This window comes from Saccoglossus kowalevskii, chromosome 11, assembly GCF_978046115.1.
Source record: "Saccoglossus kowalevskii chromosome 11, keSacKowa6.1, whole genome shotgun sequence".
Taxonomy (NCBI): domain Eukaryota; kingdom Metazoa; phylum Hemichordata; class Enteropneusta; family Harrimaniidae; genus Saccoglossus; species Saccoglossus kowalevskii.
The window spans coordinates 29,866,300-29,881,170 of NC_140651.1; the positions used below are offsets into that span (position 1 = coordinate 29,866,300).

Consider the following 14,871-nt stretch of genomic DNA (forward strand, 5'->3'; position numbering starts at 1 on the left):
AAACACGTCGATTAAATATCTACAAATTTCTACAAATTCTATCTACATATTTAGTAGATTATTCTAAATGGTGATGAACAACGTAGCTATAACAAACGCTGCAAACATTGCCACATAACTAGCAATGCTTTGATGCATTTTATTGGCAGGTGAATCAGGATGGTCATCAAGATCGGGATGTGTCACGTGTACCGTCATTTTGATCAACCAATCATAGGCTTCAACGTTTTCCGCTTGTACTAGTGGACCAATCTCAGTACGGATTCTGGCGTTGTACCTATTCAGCCAGTCAATCTAATTCAAACGATACACAGTAAATGTATTTGTTAGGTACTACATAAATATACATTATTATATATACATCACGTCATATATCCATTACGTCATATATTCATTACGTCATATAACCATTACGTCATATATACATTACGTCAAATATATATTACGTCATACCTGTCGTGGAGACATCAAACTGTATTTAATTAGTTTTGGGTCGAAAGGAACAAGTGTCACCGCTCTAAAGGTATAATAATCCTGGCCACCAAAATTGTTCTGAAACAAAATGGATGTTACTGTAACAAATTAACAAGCTTGTCGATAAAATATTAGATAATTATTTAAGTCATTAGTGTTTTGATGCTTACTGGTGTATCGGCTTTCACTACCCTAATGATTGTTTCAAGTCTAACTCCATAGTCATTGTCTTCGTAATAACCTGGTTCTATTAGATCAAACAAACAAATAATATGAGTGACTCATTCATAAACTAGTGCAAAATTTTGATATCTTCCTATACATTCAGATGTATTAAGTTCGTGACGAAATTGGAATATCCCATAATATATAATATCTAGTGGGTTGTCATATAATACGAGTTTATACGAGTTCATGAGTCACGAATTTCAATATCCTATGTATCACATGTATGCTTTTCAAGCTGTTTCGCTAGCAGAAGTTAGCACATTTCAATACATAATCATATTAATGCATGTATGGATGTAAAAATTACAAACCATCTGATAAGAAAACATTTGGCTGGAGTGATTCAGTGTTGCGACTGTTTATAGAAAACGGACCTAGATAAAATTAATAATAATATACTTGTTAAGTTATTGAAAGACTACTGAATGTATGAGTACGGATAGATGTACATATATTAGAGTCTTGTGAGATATGACATGAGATATGTAAACAAATACATTCATAATACCTTCATGAACATTCAACATAGCTCCAATACCGTGACCAGTGCCGTGAAGATACGTCCAACCATTATCCCACAAATGTTGTCGGGCATGTACGTCAAGTCTGCTTCCTGTAATCAAACCACAAACACCCAAACACAATTATTTTGTCAATGTAATGTTCTATACATGTATCCTGGTTTACTATTTAATGATTTTTTTTGTTGAATTAGCATGGTTTATGGTAACGTACTAAAAGGTATGATAACCAACCAGACGTTGTGATAATTTACCACCCGTTATGATAACCCACTAGACATAATGATACCCCACCAGTCATTTATGCTAACCTACCAGACGTTATGATAACACTATACATGTTATTATAACTTACCAGACATTATGATAACCTACCAGAACGTATGACAACCTACTAAGCGTCATGATAACCTACCATAACGTATGACAACCTACCAGCCGTTATGACAACCCACCAGCCATTACGATAACCAACTAAACGTTATTATAACTTACCAGACGTTATGACAACCTACCAGAACGTATGACAACCTACTAGGCGTCATTATAATCTACCAGAACGTATGATAACCTACCATACGTTATGACAACACATCAGTCGTTAAGATAACCTACCAGACGATGCGATGCGATAACCAACCAAACTCTATGATAACTCACCAGACATTATGATAACCTACCAGACGTTATGATAACCCACGAGACGTTATGATAACCTACCAGACGTTATGATAACCCACCAGACGTTAGGATAACCTACCACACGATATGATAACCAACTAGACGTTGTGATAACCCACTAGACGTTATGATAACCTACCAGACGTTATGATAACCTACCAGACGATATGATAACCTACCAGACGTTATAACCTACCAGACGTTGTGATAACCCACTAGACGTTATGATAACCTGCCAGACGTTATGATAACCTACCAGACGTTATGATAACCCACTAGACGTTATGATAACCTACCAGACGTTATGATAACATACCACACGTTACGATAACCCTATAGATGTTATGATAACTCACCAGACGTTATGATAACCCACCACACGTTATGATAACCACTAGATGTTATGATAACCTACCACATGTTATGATAACCCACTAGACGTTATGATAACCACTAGACGTTATGATAACCTACCAGATGTTATGATAACCCGCTAGATGTTATGACAACGTGCCAGACGAAATGATAACCTACCAGACGATGAGACAATCTACTAGACGACATGATAACCTGCCAGACATTATGATAACCTACCAGGCGTTATGATAACCTACCAGACGATATGATAATCTACGAAACGATTAGACAACCTACCAGACGTTCCTTCTGGAAATATTGCAAGGGCAAGATCAATGGCACCCATTAGTACACGTGTATAAGCTTCCTGAAAGTAAAGAGTTTGAATCACATTAATGTTGCCACACTAACGTAACTTACATGCACAACATATATGCCGACCTACCAAACGCATCTACTCATCAATTACTAATATATATAGAAGATCTCAGTACGTAATTGTAGTCCTAAGTAATTATTCAATATAGCCAAACGTTTCGGGCAATGACTCTTCTTCAGTTTAATTTTTGAATGCGTTACCGTGCATTAACTGAATATTTTAGGACAAGGTTTGGTAAAAGTCCTCGGCGTATGGCTCTATCATATATTACAAATTTGTTGCTCGCGAACATATAGCAGGGAAGTAGTTTTCTGTTGTCCTCAACAATATCTATTTACTGGGGGAGGGTTGTTTTTCAGAATTAGGTTAGTAGACTCAAGTGAAAACAACGTTTGCTCATTTAAAAATCGTATATTTTTAAGCAGTTACATTCTGGATTCATGTGTTTTCATGAACCGTTCCTAGAAATACATTCGATTACAAACAAATTATCCAGGTCGTTGTTCAAGTTTTTGTTTGCCTCCTTTGAATCAACCCAAATTACATTACTATGATAGGTGACGGCACCTTTTCATAAATTTGGCAGTAAATAAATTAACGCAATCTACTCACCTTGTGCGAATCCTTAGGTACTCCGAAGTGCATTGTACGAGTAATATCGGTCGTTGCACCACACCTTCAAATAATAAAATAAATTAAAAATCATTTAACCAAACGATGAAGAAAAATACTTCAAAATAAGAAACCATGTGTTTTAATGATGTTAAATAATTCTTTATACACATACTTATGTATTGAATACTTACTTGTATTGTCCACCAGAATCCAGTAGATACATATCATCAGTTGTAATTTTTACGTTTGTTTCATCTGTAGACCTGCGCATAACGTAGTAAATAATTTGAAAAAATGATTAACACATGAAAAAACGAGAGACAGACAGCGTAGCAACACAAGAGGGCGTAAACAGAATAAGGAGTGCACTTACGAGTAGTGTATAACTGCTCCATTTGGCCCGAATCCAGAAATTGGATCAAAACTTGGTGACACAAAGTCCTCTTGTTTCCTACAAAAAGTAAATATGGTTATATAGGCACCATTCTGATGTCACGAGATTGAAATTCACGGACCAAATCATTGACCCAATACGTCATCGGGTGACGTCATTGTATGCCATACCTCCTAAATTCCTCAACCTTATTTCCTGCAGAGATTTCAGTCACTTCAATTTCTTCATTCGTCACTGCGCCCTCTATCCAATGTAGAAACTCTATCACGGCAACAGAATCCTGATTCTGAATACGCAATAAAAGCGAATAAAATGCATTAACGACGTGTTTATGTTCAATAAACGATTACATTAATATTACATTTTTTTCTCTGTATCGCCATTGTGCTTTTGATCAAAATCACAATTCCAATAATACAAATACAAATAGTTTACTTACATATCCGTTTATCATTCCATCAACTTCCTTGTCATTCTTTACAGCTTTCATTTCTTGTATGGGAATCGCTGCAGAGTACTGCTTATTCTGAAATAAACAATTTGAATAAAACTAAATTTGATAAGTTACGAATCATGGGCAAACAATTGGTCGTGTCAAAATTAAAAATGAGCGAGTCACAGCCATTATTCTGGTTTCTGTCGCAACTTCAAGTATTCAAAATCAGACTAAAAGCGAAATGTTTATGAAGTACATAATTTGCTTTTTAAATTAGCGAAATTTCTGTTCTTGTATGCAACATAACTGGGAAGAAAAGACGTCTTTAGAATGGTATAAAATAAAACAAATACAAATGCTTACGTTGGTGGCAAAGAGCTAGAAAACATTGAGTATATGGACAAGAAATGAACATTTAAAAACGTATGCGCAGTATTTATACATACAATGAAAATGACGTATGAATCGTAAGGGAGGAAGGAAGTGTCTTAACCAACAATTCCAGAAATAACGCAAGAAAACTAGGAGGTCAATACATAACAAATGTGACTAACCTCGGGAACATTTCCATAAACAGCATAGCTAGCAGAAGTGCTGATCCACACTTTATTGATGATATCTGATTTCGTTGCATCTCTCAGTTCATTTTGAAAATCATCGTATTCATTGATATGCAAACATTTGTGTATTTGAGGAGTATTTTGACAAAACTTCATGTCTGTGAGAAGATGCTTTCCAATTTCATCTGTTACAAGCTCAGTTGTATTTTTAATATACAACCTACAAAAGTAAATTCCTTCATCAGAAATCACACGATAACAATAAATATTCCGAATAATCAAATACAACATCTGAATTGACAAATGTTATACTTACGTTGTTTTATCCAACTCAATGATTGTATAGGAAAAGAAAACGGCTGTATTGTGAACATCAGACCCTCGTAAGTTGAACAACCCTGAACGGAGAAAAAAATGGTGATCCATTATCTACTAATACGTGCAATTTGATATGATACAGCCGGTACAATTACAAATTGCTAACGCAGGTTACCTCGAGATATGTTGACTTGTCTATGACTTACATGCAGTGTCATCCAAGGCATGTAACACCATCATTTCTACGTCTGCTGCTTTCATTAGTCCCTGGATGTCTTCCACTTTATCCCACCAGTCAACGCCTGAATTATAACAATATATGTTACAGCATTAGGTAAACGTCAATGTTGTCACAATCTCATCATCTGATAAATAACACAATAACATGTTCTTATAGCGAAAATCAGTTGGAACAACTTGAACTCATTCACTGTTCCTAACACACGTGGACTGTTTATAACATGAAAAGAGTACCTTTCTAATAAATGCTATATTTTTAATTTAGACATAACACATATTGAAACACAATGTAGCCGATGATTTTTGTAAACAAGATAGATGTTGATTCCTCCATTTGTAAGAAGTCACACTAGTCGTCGCTAATTGTTGATGAACAAGTGCTTACCTTTTTGACGACATATTCTTATTGATACATAAGAATGTGCCATTGATGAGCTCCGGATTATTGTTTTAGTACATCACAATCGATTTCCGCTGTGTATTAGTGACTATGCTTACCTGCCCATTTCTTTTCCATAATAAGTAGTGGATTATTACTACACTCTGGTTCTTCCCAAACCTCGTCTATCAGGTTATTTTGAATTGATTGCATTATGATCGATTTATCCTTGCTCTCCTTGAACGCATCTGCATAATTATTATATGTACCTCAAAGTGAAAATAATAGAATACCGATAATATGACGTCACGTTTCAAGATTATGCACGGTTACATATATTACATGGTCTGGTATCATACGCTATACAATTTCTGCACACTACACATTGCATACATTGCGTACTATGTATACGGATAACAACGCAACATATGTTTGATATCATTACATTTTGTTTTAAATATGATTGCAGCAATGGATCTTGGACAATCGCTCCCCAGACAATCGCCCCGGACAAACGCCCCCGGAAAAATCCCCCCCCCCACATAATTATTATTTTTTATTTTTTTTCGGTGATTTTGACTATTACCGGTCGTTGGCAAACACTTGTTTACGTGAATTTATAATAAGTTGATGAATTGATAAGTTGATAACGAGGTGCCGTCGGCAAACACTTGTTTTCGTGAATTTATAATAAGTTGATGAATTAATAAGTTGATAACGAGGTGTCGTCGGCAAACATGAATGGGGGGGGGGATTGTCCTGGTACCGCAGCAATATATTAACACTGCGATAAGACTCCATTTTCGACATTGTAAATGTCTTTCGTTTCTATGCAGAAAAATACAGTATTTTTACCAAGTCATAATATTTATTAAAGTTATTGTTTATACATAAATTGTTGAACACACTACATAGTTTGTAATTTCATTCAGCTTCTTTCAGTCATGATTTAAGACAAATAAAAACAAAAATATAGAGAATATAGCAGATTAAATTTTTTCTTCAATGTTCTTCTGTAATCAGTAACTATGAAAATTATTTATGGGCGAACAGAGAATATATTTTGTTATGAATTATTCTTAATATAAATTTTTGAATTATCTTTTTCTCTCCCAAAACGAAAGAATTTTACAATGTCAAAAACGGTAAGTCCTTATATAGACCTAAATCATGTACATGTACATGCATCAATACTTAGGGAATGGCCATTTATTATACCCAGGGGGTCGGGAAAGCATTTTGATATATAAACACTACTACAAGCAATCCACTATGCACTAATTTTTCGGCTGATTTCATTTTTGTCAAGTAAAATACACAAATTGACATATAATATTTTGAAATTTATATTAACAGTTCTCACTTGCCTGAAGAAAGTCCATGTTATAAATTAGAACAGTCTCTTCACTGAACAAGGTTATGTACCCAAGGCCAACAAATCTATCAACAAATGGATTTTATTGGTCTTTTGCTACATGGCCACCATCTCTTTTCCAGGGTGAGCCATTTTATTAAATTTGTTGCGTAATCTGACTGGTTCGACAATACTGGACTAAGTGTTGGTTATTAGTTGATAATTGGTAAAAAAGGCATAACGTAAGAAAAATTGTGTCTCAATCTTTAAGAGAAAAATATTTGCCCCAGCCTTGATAAAAAGTCACTGCCCCCCCCCCCTTGTGGCTTTGGACAATATGCTGCCCATCTGTTTTGCCCAACCCCCGCTCAGGAAAAATAAATGGTCATTGCCTTATATGCATGTAGGATATTTCCTCTGTCACAATGATGCTAATTTTAACCTAACCTTCAACTTACTTATAGATAAAAGCGTCGGATCAAATGCTACAATAATGGGTTCATTGCTTGTTCCGTATGGAAGCACATCTTCTAACCAGTCCCAAGCGCTGGGCGTACCATCGTCGCCTGTAAAAATACCATATTTTAGAAAACTGAACTACACAGAAATGATGCACAGTAATGAAACATGTACAATTTTACTGTTTACATATGGAATACGAAACTGTATAATGGTTATGCACATGCGTTAGGACATCGAATAATAAACCTGCGCAGCGTTGTATATGACTGGTATAAGTGTACGCAACTAAAACAACGTTGTTATTTCAATGTGTAACACAACACCTTTTCATCTATTAAATATAACCGTGGTTTACACTGACTGAAATCAATGAAAACATTAACAATACAACTAACACAATGTTTACACTGTAAAGTATTGAATAGTTAGTTAGTGTTATATTTGTAGGTTTCATATTCGACTTACTCGACCTCATAAGTATCCAATTACAATCAAGTTGTTGTTCAGCTTGTAGATAGTATCTACCATCGGTCCACAATGCAGATTGGTTATGTGTAACAATAGCAAGGCCTGTAAAATGAGAAATATGTTAAATAACTAAATACATTTCCTCAGCATATTTCAAAACAACGAATTGATAGGGTAACGGGTTTAACTATTTTGTTTACCTGAAGATCCAGAAAAGCCAGTTATCCACTGTCGTCTCCTGTAGCATTCCTGTAGTATTACGAGGATAACAAAATGCATGTACCATGAGTCAAACACGTGTCACTGTTAAAGGGCGATGGCCGTGTTGTATACGTCGCTCTGAGTTCCGAATCGAACACGACGCGGTGCGATGACCACCGCCCTTTAAATAATCTATGGCCATATACTGATATCTTCTAAATTTGTCGAAATTTCAAGATTATATATTATAACTATGACTTTTTTGAATTCATTGCATAATAGATAGATATACTTACATTATGCCAGTCTTCTGTTGGAATAATATATGCTGACACATTGTATTCTGCCATTACATCCCTCAAATCTGATAACCTTTCTGTTGTTTCTGTCACAGTTGGCGGATATTTCTGAAAATTGACGCACAATGAAATGCATGTGAATGTTTAATATGCCCCTATAGTGGCATAAGTGAATACATCGCACACTGGCAACCGAATTCACATTTGTATTTGTGTGTGTCCAGTGTCTTATGAAATAATAAGTTACTATATTTATTCTTTTATAAACACATGCAATACACCATTCCCTATGAGCAGCGCCTTCTAACGACGAAACACTTCAGTGAAGTAGCGTTATGTATACGGTGAAACAAACGCCATTCATAAATACGAGTTTGTTTGGTTAGCTTCAGAATGCTTCAATCTATATAAAAATGCTTCACAGTTAGGGAAGCTGCGAACGGTTACACTCGTCCATCTTTGTTATAGCAGCGCTTCCTCGATATGGAGCGCCACATATAAAAAATATATATATATATACATGTGTTGACGCCCTACGCTTTTCACGACACATGTTCACATACAAACTAACCGGGTTATCTTTATCAGTGCAATCTCTCTGTGTATCGGGAATATCGTCTTGAACTCTTGTCTCTTGAACGGACCTTTTAAAGATTTTGCCTTTAGAATGAAAGTGTTCTCCCAGAACGGCGTCCGGTACTGCTTTTGCACTTGTAAATACTATGTGAGATATACAAATCAGAAGTTAGGTCTTACGCTATACTTCAACAATAAAACTAAACATTTAAAGCATTGTCGAATGGAAAATTACGACATAGAAACCTACTCACAAATAAAAATAACCGGAATATAGCTATTTTGCAATAAATTGTAAATCAATATAAAGAGATTGACTTGAAACAAATTTGGGGTTACCAGCCTAATTTTTCGAGAAAACAATGGATTCATAAATGATAATGATTAGAGTGGATAGTGGCCATGTTATCAGTATTATAATGATTAGAGTGGATAGTGGCCATGTTATCAGTATTATAATGATTAGAGTGGATAGTGGCCATGTTATCAGTATTATAATGATTAGAGTGGACAGTGGCCATGTTATCAGTATTATAATGATTAGAGTGGATAGTGGCCATGTTATCAGTATTATAATGATTAGAGTGGATAGTGGCCATGTTATCAGTATTATAATGATTAGAGTGGATAGTGGCCATGTTATCAGTATTATAATGATTAGAGTGGATAGTGGCAATGTTATCAGTATTATAATGATTAGAGTGGATAGTGGCTATGTTATACGTATTATAATGATTAGAGTGGATAGTGGCCATGTTATCAGTATTATAATGATTAGAGTGGACAGTGGCTATGTTATCAGCATTATAATGATTAGAGTGGATAGTGGCCATGTTATCAGTATTATAATGATTATAGTGGATAGTGGACATGTTATCAGTATTATAATGATTAGAGTGGATAGTGACCATGTTATCAGTATTATAATGATTAGAGTGGATAGTGGCCATGTTATCAGTATTATAATGATTAGAGTGGACAGTGGCCATGTTATCAGTATTATCAATGTGTCAAAACATTGTTTCTTTAAAACTGTGTTCTATTTAATTGATCTAAAATAGCAATTCTGTAAGACACAATAGAATGCTATTCCATGGTGCCATTGGACAATATCTCCATGATTGTACATACTAATACAGTGCACACTGTCATGCGATTTATGACAAACTTTCTCAAAAATCATAAGTAGGTTTCTACCTAGACTGGCAAAGTCGGGACTTCTTTTTTGTTTTACAAAAAGAAATAATTAATTGTTGTTTTAGTCCTTTTAGCGTGATCGCGAAAACTATCTGAACCTGACCGCTAAAAAATCCCGACTGGACGCATCTCCGGGCATTTGACTGATATTAATTATTCATGATGTCATTGATTATTTGTGAGTGGGTGTGTGAAAGTAAACGTGACCTTTTAAAGGTTGATTCGATTTGATCGCAGAGATGGATACTTTATCTTTCTATGTGCAAAGGCGATACTTTCATCCATCCATGTTAACAGAAAACAAGTCGATTTCAATCTCCAATCTGTATAAGTAGTCTTTCAAAATCGCAGGGACCTCAGAAGTGAAAGGTCACGTACATTAACATAGACGTATACAGCTGCACTTTGATTCGTTGTTAATGCCAGTCAACATCTTTTAATTAGCATAATAACCTGAGTGACTCCGGTTTTCACTCCAACGCAGGGGGTTGCCTGCAGATGCGTCCAGTCGGGATTTCTTCCGCAGTCACGCTAGTTTTCGCGATCACGTCAACAAGGCTAAATTGACAATTAATTATATTTTTTTGTAAAACGAAATAGAAATCCCGACTTTGCCAGTCTAGTTTCTACCTTCACACATTAATTAATTATACACATATGAATCAATCAATATATACATAGACTTTGTGTGATATATTGTGTGAAGTTATTGCGAGGATATATCAAAGTACGCGCAAAGAGAGTACAGCGGCAGTGCGGGTCGGTCGATGCGCGGCGTACTGTCTGAGTGCATACTTTGAGGTATCCTCGTAATAACCTTATTAATATACATCTTTTTCTCCCAATGATACATCATGGAAATTCCGAAATCAAATTCGAAAATAATCAGCGAACATCTTTGTGTGGAGCCCGGTCAACCCCCCTCCTGGGGGATACAAAGGACTTGTCTAATGGGGACGTGTCCCTGAAATGAGTCTCGTTTTTTGGATTTTAGATATAAGTATCGGTCTTATTTCTGGTCAAAATAGGTATAAATATGGGTAATATTTTTCCGATTTGGTATACTTATGGCTAAGGGCGAATATCTCCACCTCAGATCCCGACCTCAGATCCATATATACATCAACCCGGAAATTAAACAAAGCAATCAACATTTAAACGAAGATTTAACACGGAATAGAAGAGGGCGCACATTCCTTAGTGAATTGGCTTAATGTGCTTCTATTGGAGATGATCTTTTAATAGAGCAAATACGGTAACTGTTTTATTTGGAATAAACAGTGATGAAAGAAATGGTACTTTGGTATAAATATGGGTATAGAGTTTGCCACTATCCAGGTATATAAGTGGTCACACTTTTGAGCACTCAGGGGCACCTCCCTACGTAATCATTCCTTATTTGGAATTCGCATTTTCTAATATGGTAGGATGAAAATACCCCGTAAAATACATCAAAATTACGACACGCTGTAACTTATGGCGTTTCGGTGTCACATGTATAGTAATTCAAAGTATTCGATGACTGCTGTGCTAATTTGATATAATGCATACTATATTGATTGTAGTAAAACACTGATTCATGGCATACATTATTGTACATACTGAGGTGACAACACAGGATTGTGTGGGTCTACTTCAAACACAGTGTCCAGGTATGGTTCGTTTAAAGAGTCTCCAACTGCAATAAATGTTGGTATTTATTTATTTATTTATTACTCAGCAAAGTTATTCATCTACATACCTTGAAGCCGTTTGTGTTGATTAGCTACACACTAAAACGTATTCAAACTTATAAAACCTATTATATACAAAACATGATTGATTTCGATGCTACTCGAAAAAATGCGACCAATTCTGATGCTCCTCAGGTTAACGCAGTTAATTCGAACCTGTACGATAAATTTCGACGCTTCTCGATCCAACACGATTAAGCCGATGCTCCACGGCACGGAGCAACGCGATAATTTCCGATGCTCTTCGGACCAACATGACCAAATAACCATTCAACGCTCACAATGTCCCTGTCTGAAACAACGTGCAGTGTATGGTATAGTTAAAATTATAATTAAGTATGGCCTGTGTCCAATCACACTTTGAAATTGTGCCTGATTGGCTACCCAACACTATCACCTAACAATCAGACCAATCAGAAAGCAACTTGTATCAACTTTTGCCTTGTATATATACTTCAACTCAACTTGAGTGTTAACTATTTTCACAAATTAAAGAGGGAATTATTCACTTTGTGAAGCACGAAGGAGTCGTTTTCATTGCATCGTGACATGGTTAATATTATGTTTTTATAAAAAAATAGGTCACAATTACAAATATGATTGTTTTCCTATTCTCCAAATTAATAAGCCTAAAAGTCAGTTTGATAAAAGATTGTACAGGAAATCGTGCATCATTAATTGAACTTTGGATACCAGTGATAGTGAACAAATTGCCCAAACACTGACACTAACACTTACGCTAAGTGTGTGCACGTAGATCACTATAAATACCTAACATTTACAAGGGATATAAGGTTAACCTGATTTAAACAACCTAATTTAAAAGAGGTCGACTGTAAATATACGTGCAACATGCCACTACACTGCATATATATTTCATGAACAGTGTCCAAAAACACTATATGAAATGATTGCTTTATTTTTACGAAGACAAAATCAGCCACACGAAAGAAACGCGATTTTAGCAATTATAATAATACGGGTGATGTTTGTAAAAAGTGTCACATATACCATAGATTTGTGATTATCCTGGTACAGGTGTAACTCTGACACAGATTATATTCTCACAATGTGCACCAGTAACGATACTAATGAGCTATAGGTAAACTAACTGACGCGTATGTAATGGTTTCAATTACGCTAGAATCATGTAGTATTTACTGACACTGAGACAAGTTGTATTTCACGCTATTAGACAATATAATCACAATATAATGACATCACATGACTTATAGTTTGGGCGGGTATGCCAGGTACCTAACTGACATGAAAATCATATTTCGATATATGCCAGTGATCATCTCACTACTTTATACTTCAAGTCAAAGATTCATATATGTGACCATTGCCTCATTGACAAGGTGTCATAGAATCAAGGACTGTACTATTGAACGAAGAAGTCAGCTTAGACCTGTCTAGTTGTTTTTAAGGAATCTAATTCAGTATGGAGTTTATTGTATTGTTTTTGTTAAAGTTAAAAATTGTTAAGATTGTTAATTGTCACAGAGAACCTAATATGAGCAAAAGTGTTGCCGAGAAGTTTTTATTCAGTGGCGGCATTACAGGTTGTCCCCTCGAAAAAAAAAATGTTGGGGGCGTCGCCCCTACAAAATCAAGCTGAAACCATTTGTGACATCAAAAATTGACTCTCAAAATGCAGGAAATAGCGTTTCAGAGGGTCTAGATTTCAAAATTGTTAAGGGAGAGCCTGCCCGGACCCCCTAGTAAGGTCGCGCCTTTGGCCCGAGGTTGTTGAGCAGATCTCGCCCGCATGCAAAATGTTGTGCTGCCGCCTCAGTTATTTGACTTTTGATCTCAAGAAAGTTTTTACTCACCACAATATAAGACAAGCACATATGTTGACAATCTCGTAGCCATGGCGATGAAAATAGTGTTGTCCCACTTCTCAAATAAGTATTTCTCTGAGGTTAGTTTAAGCGTTTTATTTCTCCGTTGGTGACCCTGGTAGTAGGTACGCAGTCTTCGTTTTGTCCACCGTGATTGGCGCAGCCAGACTGCGCATGTGTCATACAGTTGAAACAATAATTTATGGCGGTACATAAGATTGCTGGATTGTTTTATGGTGCCCATAATGACATCATTATTTGTTGTAATATAATGACGGTTTATAGAGCGAATGTCAGTTATTGAATATTCATTGACTCAACATCATAGAAAACACACACATATTTTGCCCTAAATTATTGCCTGGTTCCGTCATTGGGTTTATGAGAGGCCAGACTCCATGCAAATTCTACCGTGTTATCGGGTGATGTGGGAGCCCAGGCATTGTGCGGCATAGTCTTGGTCGTCTTGTTATATTGTATTTAAACAACAGGCGCAATGTAACGAATAACCAGCTGGATTGTTTAGCAAAATATTTTTCTTTCCAATTTTGTAAAGATTTGCCTCAAGTTCAGTATGTACTTTTGAATGTGACATATAACTATTGTTTTCGTACAATTTTTCAATCACGAAATGCCATCCAGAACTCGAGACACTCTCTCCCCGGGCATTTGTTTTAATCTTCGCCGGATTGTGGGGGACATTTGAATGTGTTACATGTGCGAGCCGCGGAATGTAAATTTATTATTTTGTGTATACTAGAATAAAACGTATTAATAATTCAAAATTACGTATGTATTGGAGACCGTGGCGTGTGTGTTTTAAAACGAGGTGTGCATTTTAAAAACGGCGTGACTGTGCGTTTTAATGGTATGTGTTTTAAACCGGACGTGTATGTTTAAAAATGATTGATGTGTGTGTGTGTGTATGTGTGTGTGTATATGCATTAAAATAGCGTGTGTGTTTAAAAAAGACGTATGTGTTTTATAAATTATGTGTGTGTTTTAAATGATGTGTGTATTAAAATGACGTGTGTTTAAAATGACATGTGTATTTTAAAATAATGTGTGTTTAAAACGACGTGTATGTTTTTAAAAAAATACGTGTGTGAGGTCGAATGAAAATTTCGTGTGTGTAAAAACAAAATAAACGCG

The 14,871-nt window shown here is 35.7% G+C and overlaps 1 protein-coding gene across 1 annotated transcript; it reads right to left on the minus strand.

Annotated features, from left to right (window-relative positions):
* Positions 1-63: 63 nt before the first annotated feature.
* LOC102802545 (xaa-Pro aminopeptidase 1-like) lies at positions 64-13,750 on the minus strand. Its single transcript, XM_078009784.2, has 21 exons — positions 13,708-13,750; positions 8,938-9,086; positions 8,364-8,474; positions 8,067-8,115; positions 7,864-7,968; positions 7,395-7,502; positions 5,702-5,851; positions 5,170-5,265; positions 4,962-5,043; positions 4,640-4,865; positions 4,089-4,175; positions 3,820-3,935; positions 3,629-3,706; positions 3,447-3,518; positions 3,253-3,316; positions 2,559-2,628; positions 1,211-1,315; positions 1,014-1,076; positions 645-721; positions 454-552; positions 64-294 (listed from the first exon to the last, which is right to left on the minus strand). Exons 1-21 carry the CDS (start codon positions 13,748-13,750, stop codon positions 64-66), a joined length of 2,181 nt encoding a protein of 726 aa, XP_077865910.2.
* Positions 13,751-14,871: the final 1,121 nt, after the last annotated feature.